This window comes from Drosophila ananassae, chromosome 3R (genome assembly GCF_017639315.1).
Source record: "Drosophila ananassae strain 14024-0371.13 chromosome 3R, ASM1763931v2, whole genome shotgun sequence".
NCBI classification, from domain to species: Eukaryota; Metazoa; Arthropoda; class Insecta; order Diptera; family Drosophilidae; genus Drosophila; species Drosophila ananassae.
The window spans coordinates 19,586,848-19,606,453 of NC_057930.1; the positions used below are offsets into that span (position 1 = coordinate 19,586,848).

At 40.3% G+C, this 19,606-nt stretch overlaps 1 protein-coding gene across 11 annotated transcripts in view; it reads left to right on the forward strand.

Moving 5' to 3' along the window:
• LOC6497253 (tyrosine-protein phosphatase Lar) overlaps positions 1-19,606 on the forward strand; it is a 113,735-nt gene that overhangs the window by 20,752 nt on the left and 73,377 nt on the right. For all 11 annotated transcript variants that reach the window (XM_044716423.1, XM_044716424.1, XM_014906107.3 and 8 more), the window contains exon 3: positions 3,985-4,291. In XM_044716423.1, the coding sequence (XP_044572358.1) occupies positions 4,195-4,291 (97 nt within the window). In that variant the 5' untranslated portion in view covers positions 3,985-4,194. The remainder of the gene's footprint in view (positions 1-3,984; positions 4,292-19,606) is intronic.

The window sequence follows — 19,606 nt, forward strand, 5'->3', positions numbered from 1 at the left end:
CGCCTTCGACTTGACTAGTTGGTTTTGGCTTAAAGCGAAACCTTTGGCAATTTTTCACACAGTTCTTTTAGCGGATTCGGGATTCGGGCCTGGGGCCTGGAGGGGTCTCGAATCTGGAATTTGGTGCGAAACTAACGCCGCGTCCTTCAATGATTGTTGTTGCTGATGGTTTTCCTGGTTTCCAATTCGTGTGTTTTTTCGGTTCTTTGTATGTGTTTGTCTGCCTGTGTCCTGTGCCTTTGTGTGTGTGAGCCAACTTGCAAGTGTGTGTGTGTTTTGTGATTGGAGCGGCCTAAAATCGTTTTAGGAGCAGCTGCGAAGTGATTTTCCAGCATAAAAGGGGCTGCAGTGTGTGCGGCGAAAGAGTTCCGCAGATTGACATAGTTATGTTCGAAGCAAGTAATGGAAAATCCCTCTTAAGAATTCTCAAGGATATATAGGTTTTTGTAGCAGATTTATAGCTAATCTAGTTTCAGGGGGATTTCTGTTTTAGAAAAACAAAAGAAATACATTTTTTTTGATTGAAAAATAAATAAAATATTAAAAGATACAAATGAATGAGATAAAAAATATATGGAAAGAAAACGAAACTCTTAAATATCATTCTCATTCAACTATATATGTTCATTCCTCTGTGAAATTATAATTACATTCAAGCAGTGTACCTTTAATAGAATTTTATCCGCTAACGATTTGGCTCATTTAATTTCTTCTTTTAAATATGAGAGATATTTATTTAACATTCTATACACACTGTATAGTATATCATTCATTCCGTAACTTCCTTAGAAACTTAAAGAGGAACTTCAAGCTCGACAAGAGCCCCACGAAACATGACGCAACCCAGAATGCCTTTCACTTTTTTGCTTTAAGGAACTGCTTCCGTTTTGGTGTCAAGTGTTTTTATTAGAACCCAAAAGCGGTAAGAAGAAAAACTGCAGTCACTAGGACGACACAAGGGCGTTGGTGTACAGATTTTCTTACTCTCTGGAATTTTTTTTTTGCCTCAACTAAAATGTGAATTGAATTGAAGATGGCTCAAGTTGAGGCTGAGACTGAGGCAGAATAACACGCATACGCCGCGTGTTCCGAGCATGAAAACAGATGCACAGATACAGTTCTATACAGGACATAAAAAAAAAGCTTAATAGGCAGGCTGGCGGCAATCGCTGGATCATTGTCTGACAACAAGTTCATTATTGTAACCATAAAATAATTAATTGCATTAGTCTAATTGAAATATTATCAGGCTCTACCTGGAATGTTGCTTTGTAAAAATATACATGAAATTTGAGGTCTATTTTGGATCTTAATAGAAATCAATAGAGAGGAATTGGTAGATTTGGGCAACCTGATTATAGAATTTATAGATACACTTAATTAATTGTCTTCTCGCGAAGCAATTAGTTCCTAAAAGCAGTGTGGTTTTGAGTTTATATAACTCACTCCACAGCAAGAAGCTCTGATTAAATAAAAGTGGAAGTTGTGTGCATAATATTCACTCTTATTTGCATTCTTTAAGCTGAAAGAAATCCGCCAAGCCCCGGCCCAGCACGCCCCCTTTGAGTGAAGCACTTGAACAGTGCTCCCCCTTTCTGTCTGTTCAAATAGCGTTTTTCGAAACGTTCGTCATGGCGTGGCCAGGCTATATAGGCGGCTGATCGACCACACCCACACAGTTAAACCAGTCCATATCCCCCAGTGCCTGTTCCTGTTATTCCTGCTGCTGTTGTTGTTGTTGCTGTTGACGTTTACAATTTGGTGTTGAAAACTTCAGCTGGAAATTGGGTAATACTCACGATGATGGCGATGACGATGACTGCAGCAGTCCTGCATTAAGTACGCCCTCGCCCCTTTTTGTGGGTGTATCTGAATTGTCTGCATATGTATGAGTACAAGTATGAATGTGTGTGTGTGTATGACAGTCTGTGCAACGGGGGTTGGGGCTTGCAACAAAGAAATTTTAATTTATATAGAATGAGCTGGAGGCGGGAAGTGAGTACCTAGAGTGGCTTCCAGGACCTCCAATCTCCAATCCGTTCCGATCCGATCCCTCGGCAGTCGTCAACATTCCAACGTTCGTGCTGTGCTTACACTTTGCCCCCCAAACCCCTCCCATACCGCTTCACTTGCCACTCGGCACATACACACCGAAAAAATCCAATTATTTTAAAACTTTTGACAACTGCAACAACAACGACAGCATTGTTGCAAGGCTATGAAAACAATAAGAAAACTGACTGCTACTGCCAGCCGAGGGCAACAAAAACAACAGGGCTGGTGCTGCCTGCCTGCCTGCCCGGCGATATAAGAGAAAGTCCACAAATAAAAAAAATGAAAATCAAGTAGAAAGCATGGCGGGCAGAATGGGCAAGAAGGGGTTTTCCAGCCATTATAACTTCACTTGAAAAGTTTAATTGATTTTTACAAGTGCATGCATACATATAGCCCGGCTATAGGGATAGGGATTGATGGTAGTAGCCTACCTGCAGTTACTGTTCCGCTTTTTTTCCAGCCTGCTAAGTGGGTCTATAACTTGATGTAAACAAAGCAGATGTCATGGTGTGTGTGTGTGTTAGGAAAAGAGGTGAAAAGGTCGGAATTGGTAACAGAAAAATCAAAATAGCCATGCTCTTTCCATTAGAGCCAAATTGTTGGCCTGTCGCAATTGGATTTGGCTTTTTTGGATTTCTTTGGGCTTTGGCGAGTAAGCTGACTATTTAATTGCTGCTGAATGTGCTGCTGTTACTGTAATTATTGAGTTTGCTTTGAGAATTTGCTCTTGGGTGATTGGACCCAGAGGGGGCTTTACTTTGGCCACCAGTAGTAAGATTTTAACACATTACATTGTGGCTTAGTGATTTTCTCTCTTATTAATAGTTGGCAAATTACCTTCTTATTAGTAGCTGTTCCAATCCTTTGACCTCCCAAAAAGTCATTGTTAAATTTTCTTTGTTCTCTGGATACAAAAAATTCAAAATTCCTATTCAAAACATTTCATCAATGCAATATTTTTCATCAGAAACGAAAAACTAATTTTATTTAAAGACTGGCAAAAACGCTTTGGGTTTCTCCGGTTTTTGTTTATTTTGTCTGGAATTTTGCAAGCTAAACGAGTCAAACGGATTTTCACTTTTCCTCGTCCTGGCCACAAAACCACATGCAAAGGTCTCTGACAATTTAAGCCAGCCCGACTGACTTTTATCCTTAACATTTGCTCTCTCTCTCTTCCCGTGCTATCTTTTTTGCAGAAACCGACATCGAATCACAATAAAAACATATAAATCAATAAGTCAAAGGAATAAACTGCATATCTCAGATTTTATTTTAGATATAAATGATATACGCATAAGAGTTCTTTAAGTATTAAGTTGCGACTTAGGCAGGTAAATGTATTTGATTAGATAAGTAACAACAGCTTCCCTCCACATGGTGACCATATAATGGCGGCGATATCATCGGTGATGCTGCAACCAAACCAACAATAAACTGGACGATTGCTTCTCGCCCCCCCCAAAAAAAAAAAAATGTCGACAACAATCAATATGTGTGATCTACGAAACCAACAACATGCCCGACATCTAAAACTAATTGTACGATTAACTGCAACGTGACAACGTGAATTGCAAACACTTGTAACGAATACGACATGTTGCTATCATGCCAATAATGATGATGACATCGCATTTACTGACACGTCTTGTAATATCCGATGACTTTCGGCTTGCGAAAATGTATTTGACAAACGATTGAATCACTTTGCAACATCCCTGATACTTATATTGCAAATATACGAAACACAAAAACCTAAAACCTTTAACCTTTAAACAAAAACCAAACATAATCAACAACAATTAACACAAACGCATTCCTCACAAAAACATACCACACCTTGCTTCTCCTTTCCCCAAAAATCCCACTTGATACTTGAAATTGTTTCTGTTGCCACTGCAACTTCCATTGCAACTGCACTTGCACTTATAGCCGTGCGATCGAGCGAGTGAGTGAGGCAGGACGGAGCTTAACGTCGTCAGCCGAAGAGTAAGTCTGACAGAGACATTGCCCGTGTAAATAAAAGCATTTAGAACTATTAACCATTGTTGTTGTGGCCCACTGTCGACTGCTGAATCAAAAGCCTCTCCGATAAACACACTCACACCTCTACTAATCACATACCATACATATAGCGAAATAATGGGTCTGCAGATGGCAGTATCCAGTCTTGTTGCAGCATCCAGCATATTAGTGTTGCTATTGCTCACCTGGACGCCCCAAATCGTCGATGCAGTCCGTGAGTACAGCCTAACTTCTTTTATATATATAAGTCTACTTGCATTATCCTTAAGGACTCGTTTTACGTATTTTAGTTTCATATTTATGCCGCCACTTTACACGCAAGTTAAGCCAAGTTTACGTTAAGTTTGCTCTTAATTTTGAACTTTAGTGGGAACATTCTTGTTGCCAGTAAGCCGCCCAACTTTGAAGTGGAGTTGAGTTTTACTTGGATTTCAGCTGAAGTTCACTTCAAGTGTTGAAATTAACTGGCAACCGGAGGTAGAGATGGAGGCGTACTATTTATAAAGCTCAAGCATTCGAACAGAAAAGAATTTTTAATCAATTGAAGCTCAAATTGGCCTGAAATTTTGGCCCTCTTGGAATATTTTTCTACGCTAAGACTATTTTATTATATAGCTACTAAGTATTTTCTAGTTTTCAGGATTTTTAAAGGGCTCCCACCACTCTTAAATCAAGCCACAATTGAACCTCCTTCCTGGAGGGCCTTTTCCTTTTCTTCTAATGGTATGCCCCCCTTTTTTTGTGTTTCGTATTCAATTAGCAATGGCACCTAAATCAAGTCCGCCCCTTCGAGGCACTTTTGTCACTTAAACGAAAGGAAAACAAATAACAATCAAAGTGTTGACATTTCAGAATTGCAGTCAAATGTGGCTCATATTTTTCGCCAAGGCCTTCCAGGGAAGTGGATGTGGAAGTGGAAATGGAAATGGAAGTGTCGAGGCTGCAACCATATGACTTTTGCCCCGGGCATATTCTGCTCTCTATGCCACTTACCTTTCATAGACGCTTCATTTCATTCTGAGAGGAGGGAGCGCCTCCGGAGGTGGCAGCAGGGCTACCCCAGTGGCAGAGGGGCTGTACCGATAAACAAGCTGCCGGGGACAGAGTCAGAAAAACAGGCAACACAAACATTGCACATCCTGATGTATTTTGCTGTTTTTGTTACCATTTTTATTTGTTGTTGTTTTTAGTGGCGGTGCCCGGTGCCCCGATGCCCGGTTAGCCTGCAGTTTGCAGTCTGCAGCTTGCAGTTTGCATTTTGTCGCACCTCTTTTTGTGTATGTGGCATTAAATTGAAATTTATGCGGCACTTTGCCGCGTGAAATGTTTGTACAACTCGTTGCGGGTTGCGGCTGCCTCTGTGTTTATATATTTTTTTTGTTGTTAGTTTCCCCATTTTTCGATGCTTTGTTTTTGCATTTTGCTCCCTTTTTTTTTTGTTTTGTTTTTTTGCCGAAGCTGTTCGGGCTTCGGGCGTTGACAGACCGACAAACTGTTGGACAGGCTGACTAGCGCCGGGGAAAGTATCTAAAAACATATGCAAAACTGTTTGCTGTTTGCCATGTAAATGGTTTTTGGGGCACGCCCCACACACCACCGACCACAATGCCTCGCCTCGACTCGGTCCGGCCCGGCCCTTCCGTCCGACCAGTTTTAGCCAGCTAATTTGTCGTTTGTTCAAAATTATGACACAAAAGCCCCTCCTCGCTCGACAATTGCCGATCCGACTACTGCAGTAGTTACTCCTACTTGCCACTCGGCACTCGACACCCGACTGCGATCGACTTTTGTCCAGCTCCGAAATATTTTACGCAAAGGGAACTCATTTCACTTTTGGTTTTTGCAACAAGTTTTAATTAATTTGCGCAACTTCAGGCCTCCGCCCATCATCTCTCTTACTCTCCACTAGACTCCATTCCACTCCACTCATCAGTGGCAAAAAAGGCCAGGAAGAAAAAAAGTTGATGCCACGATAATTTGAAAAGTTTTCGTTTAGACAGCGAGAACGCGGGCTAGGCCAGCAAAAAAAAAAAAAAAGGAAAAATAAAACTATGGGAATGTGGAGTTGTCGGGGGAAAAATCGCTACCTAAACTAGGAGCGAACGGCACTAAACTATATGTGGATATAGCCCACGCATATGCCATATTAAGCCGCAAATAAATGCCGAGCCATAATTAACATATAGCAAAAGTTTTCCAGCTCCGGCGGAGAAAGCAAGCCACGGGAGTGGGCAGGAACAAGGAGTCTAGGAGCCAGGAACGTGTCAGGATGAAATATGGTTAAAGTCGAATCTCGTTTCTGTTTGTTTTTGTGGGTAAAACTAATCCGAAATTGATAACTTTCAGTTTGATAGAGTTTGTTAAGCGAAAGGTAATTAAACAGTAGAGGCAGTCGAATCTGAAATCAATTGAAAGTTTCTGGCAAATCAAATATAGAAATAGTAGAAATAGAGGTCCTTTGAAAGGTTATTGTAGATTAAACATAAGAAAAACATGAAGTATAGTCTCTGCTAAGCTACATCCTACAAAAAACTAACTAAAGACCCAAAAAAACAGACAGGACTTGGCCAACAAATCGCTGCCTTTTGGCAAATGACCAACGCAAATGCGTATGCACTTTGTTAATGCCGCATATCATTATATTAGCCAACATATATCCGAGTGGTCCGACAATAATAATGCCTGGACATTTATCAGAATGTATTTTTTTTTTGTTGCTCGCCGTCGGACAAGTGACCAGCTAAAGTGGCTCTAAAATTTCAGTGGCCAAAATGAGTGGAGCAAAAGAGCCACTGCTCCGCCCCCTTCACTTAGTGGGTTACGGCAAAAAAAAAGAGCGCCAGAAGAAAAGACGGAATGAAAGAAAGATAAATAAATGTTGGCAACAACAAAGAGCCAAACGCCATAAATCTAAATAACAAATTTTTACGAGAAACGAGACCATAAATAAGATGTTTGTTGCGGCCTAGCCAAAAAAATAGTGTGGACCGCGGGGGAGAGGACTTTTGGGCCACTCCACAGCTTCCCCATTTCCCAAAGGTTGTCTCTGGCCAAGTGGCAACAATTCATGAGAGTTCTGTTAATTTAATATTATTACTTTTCATTACATGGCCCACAGAGTGGGTGGTTTCCTCTTATATTCCCCCATTAAAATGGCTGCTCTTAGTTTTTTTTTGTTATTATTCTTATTTATTTGTTTGGGCCAAGGGCAGAGGTAGGGCCAAGACTATGGCCCAAAAATGTCAACACATTAATGGGCGAGGAGACGGACGCCTTGAGATAAATCAACATTTATCTGCGGCCATTGCTGACAATTGAAAATGGCCGTCTATATCTTTCCGCTAATTGCGGTCCATTAAACGCGTTAAATGTATTTTTGGCTAAAAGCCTATATTTGTCATACCCTGAAATGAAATTGTATATTTTCAAAATTCTGTTCCACCTTAAACGTCTTTAAAGTCCATAACATTTTATGCAAATCTTTGCCTTTTACTTTTATAACTTGACCACTTTTACTGGCCACTTTAATTAGAAAAATGTTAATTTAATGCTTGGCTGCCTTCGCTCCTGACTGGGCTGGCTTCTGACTGTTTGGTGAATTTGTCACTTGACTATTTGTTTTTAGTGTGCGAACATCCTGGCGAAAGTATGCCACACACAGCCATGAATACTCATACAGATAGTAACACTCACAACACGATGACAATTGTTTGCCCATATGTCCCAGTCATATTTTCGACAAGCCGCAAAAAAAAAAGGCACAAAAACTGAGAAAAACTGTCCGAAAGCGGTGAAAAACTGAACATTTTCCCGCCAACACTTTTCATGTAAATGGTGGAAAAAGAAAAAGTTTGCCGGCCGAGTGTGTGCTAAATGATTCATGAGTCATGTGTGGACCGCGCGGAGATTGAAGACCGACCGAGAGTGTGTGTGGCGGAGAGTGTGTCGCAGTGTTTGAATGTTTGCCATGGGCAGAAAGTGCTTAACTCGTAATTTCTGCTAGCCCTACGTGCAAATAAGGCCACTGAGGCCGTCTGCTGCTCCGCGGTATTCTCATGCTTCATGGCTTCACTTTTCTACCCGATTCTCCGCTTTCTACGCTTCTCTCACTTTCCCAGGATTCTCCTATTCTCCCACAGCAACAATTTTTGAGTGCATTTTATTGTACTTGTATGTGTGTGAGAGTATGTCCTGGCTTTGCATGAATATTGCAGCTGATGAGCCCCTGAGCAACGGCAAAAGGGTCAAAACTTTTAATTAATGTTTATGGCTGCACTGCGGTACCCAGTGACTCGCAGCCTTTTAAGTTGAATTTATAAAACCATTTTTCCAGCCATATTTTTTTTGCTCCTTCTTGGCCCAAGATTGGCTTCCGTAGACTTTGTTAAACAAAAATTAATTTTTTTCCTCTATTTTTGGTAGCTGTTGTTACTGCATGCCTCAAACCCATTTAATCAATTAGAAAGTTGCGGGTTGAGCAAGTAAATTATTTATTGCCTACTTTTCAGGGTGTTTAAAAGGACTTGTGTGTCATTATTTGTATTATTGATTATTTGTTGGAAAGTGTGTAATTGCAATAAAGTTTTATCAAGTTTTTTTCATTTAAAATTAATAAGTGTGGGAATAAGTAAAAAGATTATATTTCTTAGATAGCATCAGCACTCATTTATTCATTAAGGACTCCTCAAGTGAGACCTCACATATTTAAAAAAAAAATTAATTAAATTTAAACACCAAATATCCCACATTTTGTAGGTAAACAATCGCTCCACTTACAATCCCAACTCATCTCTTCACTTTGCCATACTTGGCCCAGACATGCGCGTATTTGGCTCAATTTGTGTTGTTCTTTTTTGGACTTTCCCCTTGGCACGCAGGGGAATAATTACAAAATTTATGAGCACGACAAGGGGCGTGGTCGGTCTAATAATTGTCAATGTAGTGGTAAAGGGCTAAAGGCTAAGGACTAAAGGGGCACGAGATGATGGTTTGGGTGGGGGAGCGTTGGCTCGACCGTTGGGTGAGGTTGGAGCTCATAAAACTGAAGTAGTTGTAGTTGTGGTTGTTATTGTTGCTGTTTGTTGCCTGATTTGCATGTTGTTCGTTTCATTTCAGGGTTTGGTTGAATGTATTCTTTATATTTTTGTTGTTTTTATTGTTTTTTTTTTTTGGTATATGGGACACACGCCAAGGGGTTAAACCGGCACGCGCTGGAAAATCTAGAATTTTGTTTGTATTTTGGTTTTTGTTTTCCTTTTCTCGATTTTAATATAATGTGAATTTTAATGTCATTATTTCTGGCTGGCTTAAAGGTGGAAAATGGTGGTATTAAAGCCATGCAAATGCAAATTGTGCGTTTGTGTGGGAAAACCAAAACAAATTATAGTCAAACAAAAAAAGAGTAGAGTTAAAGGCAAAGGCGAACCGTTGACAATGTTGGGGGAGAAGTGAGCTATTTTTGTATGGTCCATAAAAACGGCAACAACAAGGGCAGGCACACAGCAACAGCTAAAGCCACTGCCACCTTGCCGCACTCACTTTCTCACTTTTTGTTGGGTTGTGTTTTTTTTTTCTTTTGCTCTCACTCAGTCAGACAAAGCAACAGTATTGTCGCTTTTGTGTTGCATAGTTGACATTGTTGGATTTCTACAAAAGGTGTAGCCAAGTCAGGCATGCCGAGGTGCATGGGGTGCTGCTGGATTGGATGGATGGTCGAGGATACCACAAAGCACACACAGACTGACACTCGCACACCGGGCTTTACATTTGATTTGGTTTCGCCTTAGTGCGATATTTGTTTTACGTTTCTCACACACAAACACATAGAGGACAGAGAAGAACCGAGCACTCAAGAGGCAGTCCCACAAAAATACACCAAGGCAAGAAGATGTCCTGTGTCCTGCTGTCTGTCAACCTGCTGTCAGGTGCGTAGTCCTGGGAATTTGCATTCCCAAAGGGGATTCTCGGTTTTCTCGAATTAGTTTTTTTCCCCGCTTTTGTTTGAATAGAATTTTTTTGGGGATATCTTTCGAGAAATGGGAAAATTAATCTCTTAAAATAAGAGTTCCTATGATTGCTTTTTGATAAAAAAATAATATATTTAATAGGTACTTCCAAGAACCCCCGACTATGCCACTGGTTTTGGATATATGTGGCAGTGGCAACAACAAAGCCGTTAGACAATTGCGACAGTTCATCTTCACACCTCATTGCTCTGGCAAGGTGGCTCCAAAGACCCGAATACGAGAATGAAAGCACGACAGGACGAAAGAAAAAATAAGAATCACTGGGGGAAGGACTTACCTCTTTCTTGGCCACTTTCAGAGCACATAAAAAAAAAGCTAGAATAGTTTGTTTTTAGTGGCATTCTCCTTCATTCCGCTTTCCTCTGTGCGTTGTCCTTTGGTGAAGCTAAACCTTTAAACTTAATAGGGTTTTTTGGCAATTTAAAAGATAAACACTTTAACTGAACAATATACTAAGCTTTAAAGCCAGTAGAGTAATGATCTGCGATAAGGATGGGAATTTGTATTGCATTGTTGCAAATTTTTGATAAACGATTCGTTGAGCAAGCAGGTCTAACTTTTTATCGCATTTTTCAAGTACAGAAATCTTAAACTTTTTCATCATTCATACGACCACTTGACACCCATCCGAGTGCTGCTCCTCGGCTGACACTTTTCACACTTAAAGCGCTAACTACTTGTTGGGGAAGCGCATTTTAGTTCATTTTTTTTCGTTGAATATATAGAGATATTTTTTTTTGTAGCACTGCTCAAGCCAAGCGAACTTTTCAATTGTTAAAACTTTGCACTTGAGCGATTTTTGTGTAGCATATTTTTTGGCATATTTGCGCGCTTGTATGTGCCGAGCACTTTGCAAAGAAAACTTTTCAATGCGGTAAACATGGGCCGCGGCAGGAGGAGTGAGCAAGGATACACGCACCACACATGCAAAACTATTAAAAGCCAACAGCGCCAGCCGAGAGTAAAATGCATAAATAATGTAGACAAGAGTGAAGAAATGAAAGAAAAACCCAAAACCCCATACCCTTCAAAGTAAAGGAAAATATTTATTTTTTAGAGAAAATAGGGCAGGAATAGAACTCTGGTCTTGAGGCTAAAATGTGATACTTTCATGATGAATTTATTAAATTATGTTCTTGCTCTTGAAGCATTATAACTTATAAGTATTGAAAGTATTATAGACTATAATTTATAGTTCTTAAATCTCACTACTTTATGAACAAATTTAAATACAAATCTTTGACAAGCTTGCCCTTAAATCCTGCGACTAAATTCAAAAGAAGTTTTGTCTCTTCCTAGCTGATTTTTTGTATGATTTTCTTTTTTTCTAAGTTTTTTCCACACATTATGAAAAACTTTCTTCCAGCGCCCGATGATAAAGGTAGAAGGAATATATATATACATGTATAGAGTATTTTTTTTGTATATGTGCGGGGGGCAGTGTATGTTCTTCGAACTCAACACTAACAAGCGCCGGTCGAGAAGAGTACTTTAGGCAAATGGCGTGGCGGTGGGGCTTTCCATGGGCGTGGGTGCGGTAGTGCGGGCTGGCGAGTGGTTCGGGTGGTGGGTGCGTGTTTGCAGCGCGTTTTGAGTTACCTTTTGGCCAAGTTGTTCGCTGTCATGTTACGGCAATTTTACGCCCTTGCCATTTCAGGGGCAGGAAAGAGACAGACAGCCTGGGGATTGGTCGGAGACACAGTCAGGGACAGAGACAGAGAAAGTCTAAAAAAAAGAGACGGAAAGTTTGGAGCGAAATGTCAAAGCATTAGGAACATTTTTCATATTTCAGGACCAGCGAGTCAGCGCCTTAACTTATGCAGCAAAAGTTTAAATTCAAGTCCAGGATCCAGGCTCCAGGAACCAGGATCCGTCCATCGCTGCATTTTACAGCTGTCCCCAGTAACCCTTCGTCCTCTCCTCTAAATCATTCTCGCTTTGTTGAAATTTCCTAGCTGCAGTTGCAAAAATTGATGCGCTTTTTAGGGTTTTTCGTTTTTTTTTTTTGGTAGTCCAGCCACTACCGACAGCCAACACGAATTTCATTCACTCACCCCCACCGCTCATGTTGCGAATGAAATTGGTGGCCGGCGTAAGCATTTTTGCATTTTTAGCTGAAGCAGCTGGTAGATGGTAGGTGGTAGCTGGTGAGGTAAGCCCAGCGTTTAGCCCCTCAACCCGATCGACCGCCGTCCTGGGTAAATATGCAGGCCGAAATTGTAGGAAAAGTAGAGAAACCATGGCCATTGAGTGCACTAATTTCGAATTATGCCGAGGTAGGCAGATATGCGCACTGCCACCGAGGTGTGGGTGGGTAAGTGAGTGAATGAATTGGTTTCGACTCCTTTGCCAGGAAGCAATTTTAAAGAGTTGAATGCTTTCCGCAATTTCAGTATGATTTTCGACGCAATCAACTGTACATAATTGTAATAAAATGGAGGCAACCGTCCAATTTTCATTTAATAATTTCCAGAAACTAGAAAATTAAACCTCAACGTGTGTTTCGGGAGAAGCCTGTAGCCTTAATTGCCCTAATCAGGACTTTGCAAAAAGCGTCTTTCAATTAAAAAGGGAAAACGCAAGAAGGACGCTAGGCAACTTAAAAGGCATCGTTGCTTTTGGCCAAGTGTCAATAGCAAAAAGTGGCTCAAACCGAGTTGACTAATTACAGGGCTTGTCAGCGCAAAAGAGCGAGACCGAAGAGGATTTCAATGTAGATGTAGAGGAGTAATGGGAGCGAAGCTGCCAACAATGCAAGTCAATTAAAGGCGTTGTCAATGGCAAAGTGCAGGGCGAAAAAAAATTGGCGGGAGATGCCCGTTAAATAGTTAAAAGATTTAATCCTTGGCGGCCTTAAAAATTAACAACTTAAAGATTGAAGAACAATGGTCTAAAGGAAGGAGACTAAGGGGCCAATAGAAATACGTTGAAATAAGAGCTAGAGGCAGCCGGAGAAACAGAAACAGAAACAGTTACAACTGTCAGCTAAAATGTAGCCACGTTAAGTAAAACGGACTTAAAGTTTTAACAAGCTCTCATCCAAGTGCCCGGGACGATGAAGGGTGGCGATGCCATCCCCAAAATCCTTCGGATGGAGAACACAGAACGGAGAATGGAGCACCGAGCACCGCCTCCTGCCTAAGCCCCTTTTGTGCAATGGAAGCAACAAGAAAAGGAGACGAAGTGTTGCTTCTTGCTATTTACTTATTTTGTTTGCATTTACTTAAATCGGATGAAGGGATTTGCTGCTTAGAGCGCGACAAACTCCCCATCATTTCCATCCCTGCTCCCAGCTCGGTTCTCTTACTCAGTTCCCTTAGTCCTCGGTCCTCAGTCTATCTATCCATTCACATACCGCCAAGTATGCTTCGCTTTTGAAATGAACTCCAGCATTTTCTCTTTTTTTTCTTTCGCCGATAAGTGAAACGTGCGGAATTGTGAAATCCATGTATTTTCAGTGTGCCTGCCAGAAGCTACTCCTGAATTTGTTCGATTTGTGATCAATGACCATTGTCATTTACGGGCATAACAGATAAATCCAATAAACCGAGTATGCCAAAGTATACCCCCATCTGTCGCCAGGCAACTTTTTTTTGGTAGAAAATCGGATCACTCACCCGCTTAAAATAACAAAAGAAACGAATCACCAAACAACAAATCACCATCACCAAGGCCGAGTCAACTCAAAGTACATTGTCCCTTTCTCTTCTTGCGCTGGGCGCCCTTATTTGTTAAATCCTTTTTATGTAAATAAATTCTCAAGTCCATTTTCAACATATTTATGCGCCATTTTACACACTACGTCAATGACCCAAGAAAAAAAGCCATACCCGAAAGGAGGAGGACGACCCATCCCCATCCACACACAAAGCATCTGTGTAGACATTCCGTTTTGTAAATCCCATTAAGAAAAATTTCGCCTCAAAATAAGAAAAATGAGGTTTCGCCGCATTAGAAAAGAAAATAATCAAAGGCCAAACAACAACCAAGGGGACAAACTGGCCAGAAAAAAGGGAAAACTCGAAGGTAAATTTACTGTTGACATTTCATTTTGTTCATGGAATTTGTATTTGGATTTTTTACCCTATACCTCCCTCCACTGGGGATAGGATGAGGACGAGCAAAAAATTAACTTTAGTCCGTTACGGGTTTCTGTTGTTTCGAAGGCCCGAAATGAAGTGTTCCTTGGGTCAAAAGACAAGTGTGGGTGTTTAGAATCGGGGCCCTAACAAGAAGCAATAACCTGGAATTGAAACCGCTTTTTTGGCTTTTGATAGTCAAGGATTGGATGTCAGCTAAGCCCTAACTGTATAGTTTTTATAACTCCTAAAGAATATAATTCCTAAATCAATAAATAACCCCCATCTTGAGAACTTTCCATCTCAGCCTCATCCCAGCATTCTTCATTTCAACTATCCGCCTAATTTATGAGTGTGGCAGCCCCTTCGGGCTAAAAACTGAACCCTTTTTCCGCCATTTATAATGCTTCTTGGCCCGCGTTGGCTAATTGAAAGCTCTCTCCACTCGACCCTGGGCTACATCAGACGCTGACCTTTTGGCTTCCACAAAACAAACTTTAGCTCTTATCAGTTACGAAATGGAAATTAATATTTAATGTGCTCACATTTTTCCCTTTTCGCTTCTGTATATATATTTTTATACCCTTGCAGAGGGTATTATAATTTTGGTCAAAAGTGTGCAACGCAGTGAAGGAGACATCTCCGACCCTATAAAGTATATATATTCTTGATCAGGATCACCTCCTGAGTCGATATGAGCATGTCCGTCTGTCCGTCTGTCCGTCTGTCCGTTTCTACGCAAACTAGTCTCTCAGTTTTAAAGCTATCGAGTTGAAACTTTGCCCACACCCTTCTTTCCTTTGCAGGCAGTATATAAGTCGGAACGGCCGGGATCGGTCGACTATATCCTATAGCTGCCATATAACTGATTGATCGGAAATGCCATAACTTTGTTGTTTTTTAAGTTAGAGGGTTGGGACTTTCCACACATGTTATATTTGACCAAAATATCTTGTGTGCAAAATTTCATAAGGATCGGCCGACTATATCCTATAGCTGTCATAGAACTATCGAAATTGGCATAACTTTGGTGTTTTTTAAGTTAGAAAGATGGGATTTGGTACAAATTACTCTTTTGGCAAAATAATTCGATATGCCAAATTTCATAAGGATCGGCCAACTATATACGATCCGCTACATATCTAATAATATAAGATGCGTGGCGCCACCTAGCGGACTGCGAGTGAACTGCAAGGGTATATAAACTTCGGCTCCGCTCGAAGTTAGCTTTCCTTTCTTGTTTTTTGTATATATTTTGTGCCCTGATGCGGTTCCGGTTTCCTTTTCTATCCGCAGGATAGAAAACAGTACGCTTTGAAACGTTAGACGCTTCTTAAGCCTCATTAATAAATAATGCAGCGAATATTTAGAGATGAATACCAGAGTCGTGTTTCCGTTTCTGTACAACCAGCACCGGAGGGCCAATGCTGGTTTTTCAATAAAAATTTTGCTGATCAATGTGAAAGCATTGATAAGCCCGAAGAAAGTTTGGCCAGAGCAGGAGAAAGCACAGAATTTGTTTTTTAACCGAAAACTTTCCTCTGGTTGCGCTTAAACGCAGACAGGAAAACTTTTGTGGCCACACAAAAAAATATATATGTATAGAGGAGAACGAAAAAAACTTTTAACTGGTTAGCACTCGGAGAAATAGATGAGATGTTTGTGAAGTTAAAATTATTAAAAATAGTAGACTATTATTTATTTGAAATTTAAGCGTAAGGATAGACCAGAAACTATACCCCTTTTGAAACTATTTTTCTCCAAGTGCCTTACTTGTTGCCCCTTTGGATGCTGAATGTGGCATGATGCGGCAGCATCTGCTAAGACAAACATAAATTAGAAGCCATTGTCCAATGGAATCAGTTAGAGGCCTTGGGGCCGAGAGCCGCGGGTCGTGGGCCTGCAAACCGCAAACTTTGCCCCTCTAATGATGCCACATTCAGACATTGGCGGTGGCGGCATAAATTAGCCAAAAAGCCATTTCCCGCTAGGTGGCGCTTCAACTCAAATTAAATGTTAATTTCATGCCATCATAATCACCAGTGCCGTCGCCGTCGCCGTCACCATCGCCTTCTCCGTCGCAGTTGTCCTTGTCGTTGTCGTGGTTGTCCTAGTGGTCCTCCTAGTCCTGATCGTCCTTAGTCGCGCTGTCGTGGTCGACACACATGACCTCATTAAGGCCAAACCGTTGAGCAGCATTGTTGCCATCGCATATACATATATATGTATATGTATAATAAAAGGGCAGACCGGCTAAAGTCCAAAACCACATCCACACAGCCCACAAATATACAACCAATTGGGTGGGGCAGGAGCGGCGGCGGTCTCGTCCGCGTCCGCGTCCGCAAGGTTCGCGTCGCGTTTCCACGCTCTGCAAATAAACTGTAAAAATGTTTACCGACAATTTTCTACACAATTTTATATCCCGCAAGACTTGGACCGACTCTCGGCACTCGGTTCCGTCTCATTCTCGGACTTTTTTTGTTTTCGTTTGGAATTTCAGCAAATTAGGGTGCGCATGAGGTCATATTAATGTGGTTAATTACAATAATTAGAAATTTAATTAAGGTGTGTGTGTGTTTGTACTGTGGGGGAGTTGTGAGTCCAGACCCAGACCAGCCTGCCCCCGTGTCCAGTGAAATCGAATTTACATGTTAAAGCGCTGTAAAAATGTGGAAAAAAGCCAAGAAAAATTATACGCCATATATAAGCCATATAAATACTAAATAATTGCGTTTTGTTGCTGTTGTTTTCTGTTTTTTTTTTTTGGAAGGGAAGTAAACATCCAAAAAGGCTAACTACCGAGTGCTTTCTGGCATAACGCACTAACTGAGTTGTTGTGGTAAACGAATTATTACCGAAAGAAGGCATTATAGCATTATGCAAATGAAGTGAAATGAATGATACGCATTAATTTTAGATGTTTTCAGTTTATTGTTCTAGGCTCTGGGGAGTTGAATTAATTCCATGAGGGAAATCTTTTTCAGTGAAAATATGTTTAAATAATGTTGGTAAATCAAATACCCAATTATATGTAATCCTTTTCCCCCCTTTCTGTGGGACCTAGTCTAAATACAGTCATAGATCATATAGCAGGTTTACTACCCTTCAATTATATGTGACCTAAAAGGCACATGTTGTTCGGCTACCAGAACTCGGGCAAGGAAGCCGGAAGGAAGGAAATGGTCTGGTGTTTATGGGGTAGAGCCCAGTTTATGGCCCATGCCCGGCCCCCTAAAGCACCCAAAAATGAAGCTAGCGCGGCAAAAATGTGCGTTTAATTAGAGTTTTTACATGTCATTGATTTCCCACATAGTCCGCCACTAAAATTTATATGTATCCTTTATGTGTGCTTGCTCCTTGGTTATTTGGTAAATTCCTATTTGGAGGAGGATTCCTTTCCTTTTATTTATATCCTTGCAGAAGGTTCTATAATTTTGGTCAAAAGTGTGGATGAGGAGGAGGAGGGCCAATATGGCCCACAGCGATGGCTATATCTTGGCCAATTTCCAACCGATTCTTGAGCGGAGTACCTTAAACGATTTGTGGATCGATTCCCCATCAATCTGCATCAAAATCTAGAAACAAAATATTTTTTAGATTTTCTGTCAAAATTTCTGGGGGGTCCCCTTCCGAGATTGCGAAAAGTGCATTGAAGGACTATATGGCCCGCAGTGGTGGCCATATCTTGGCCAATATTCATCCGATTCTTGAGGGGAATACCTTAAACGATTTGTGGATCGATTCCCCATTAATCTGCATCAAAATCTAGAAACAAAATATTTTTTACATTTCACAGGCCAACAGCAAAAAATCTCCACGTATAATTTTACCTGCTCCATAACCTTTAGGCTCCCCTGAACCAAAGTCCAGAACAAACATAGGTTCTATCACCCACCGTTTCCGCGGTACACCTAAGAGAAGAAATTGATCAAATTTTACCATATATTGAATTATGTAGACCGTGTAATGGCGATGACCATCATTGTATCCAGTACATATCATTTTTGAAATGTATGTGTACCAACTAAAATTAAAAAATGGTATCTAGCAGTTACCATATCTTTGGAATACTCATCCAAAGTTGAAATCTCAGATTTTCTACGTTAATTTTTGGTCTTCTATGATTTTTCCCCAAACATTTTTCTAAGGAAGATTTTTATTTTCTTATTGAAATCAGTAGATCATACCATGTTTTAATTTTGGATTTAAGGAAAAACTCGAAATAGTTTTATTGAATTTATTATAGGTGGTTAAACAATATTTTCTTCAATTAAATTGGAGTTTTTAATCTCATATTTTCAAAAAGTCATGGCTATCTACAACTTCTGTAAAGCTTTACTAAACAAGCTGAACCTGCAATAGATACGTTTTGAATATAGAAACAGTTTTAGATAGCCATGATTTTTTGAAAATATGAGATTAAAAACTCCAATTTAATTGAAGAAAATATTGTTTAACCACCTATAATAAATTCAATAAAACTATTTCGAGTTTTTCCTTAAATCCAAAATTAAAACATGGTATGATCTACTGATTTCAATAAGAAAATAAAAATCTTCCTTAGAAAAATGTTTGGGGAAAAATCATAGAAGACCAAAAATTAACGTAGAAAATCTGAGATTTCAACTTTGGATGAGTATTCCAAAGATATGGTAACTGCTAGATACCATTTTTTAATTTTAGTTGGTACACATACATTTCAAAAATGATATGTACTGGATACAATGATGGTCATCGCCATTACACGGTCTACATAATTCAATATATGGTAAAATTTGATAAATTTCTTCTCTTAGGTGTACCGCGGAAACGGTGGGTGATAGAACCTATGTTTGTTCTGGACTTTGGTTCAGGGGAGCCTAAAGGTTATGGAGCAGGTAAAATTATGCGTGGAGGAAAAAAAAAGTTGGAAATTGTCGGCCTGTGTTTTTTGTCAAAATTTCTGGGGGTCCACTGCCGAGATTGCGAAAAATGCATTGAAGGACTTTACGGCCCCCAGCGATGGCCATATCTTGGCCAATATTCATCCGATTCTTGAGCAGGATACCTTAAACGATTTGCATATCGATTCTCCACCAATCTGCATCAAAATCTAGAAACAAAATATTTTTTACATTTTTTGTCAAAATTTCTGGGGGGTCCCCTTCCGAGATTGCGAAAAGTGCATGGAAGGACTATATGGCCCGCAGTGGTGGCCATATCTTGACCAATATTCATCCGATTCTTGAGCGGAATACCTTAAACGATTGCCCACCAATCTGCATCAAAATCTAGAATCAACATATTTTTTAGATTTTTTGTCAAAATTTCTGGGGGTCCCCTTCTGAGATTGCGAAAAAAAGCATTGAAGGACTATATGGCCCCCAGAGATGCCTATATCTTGGCCAATTTCCAACCGATTCTTGAGCGGAGTACCTTAAA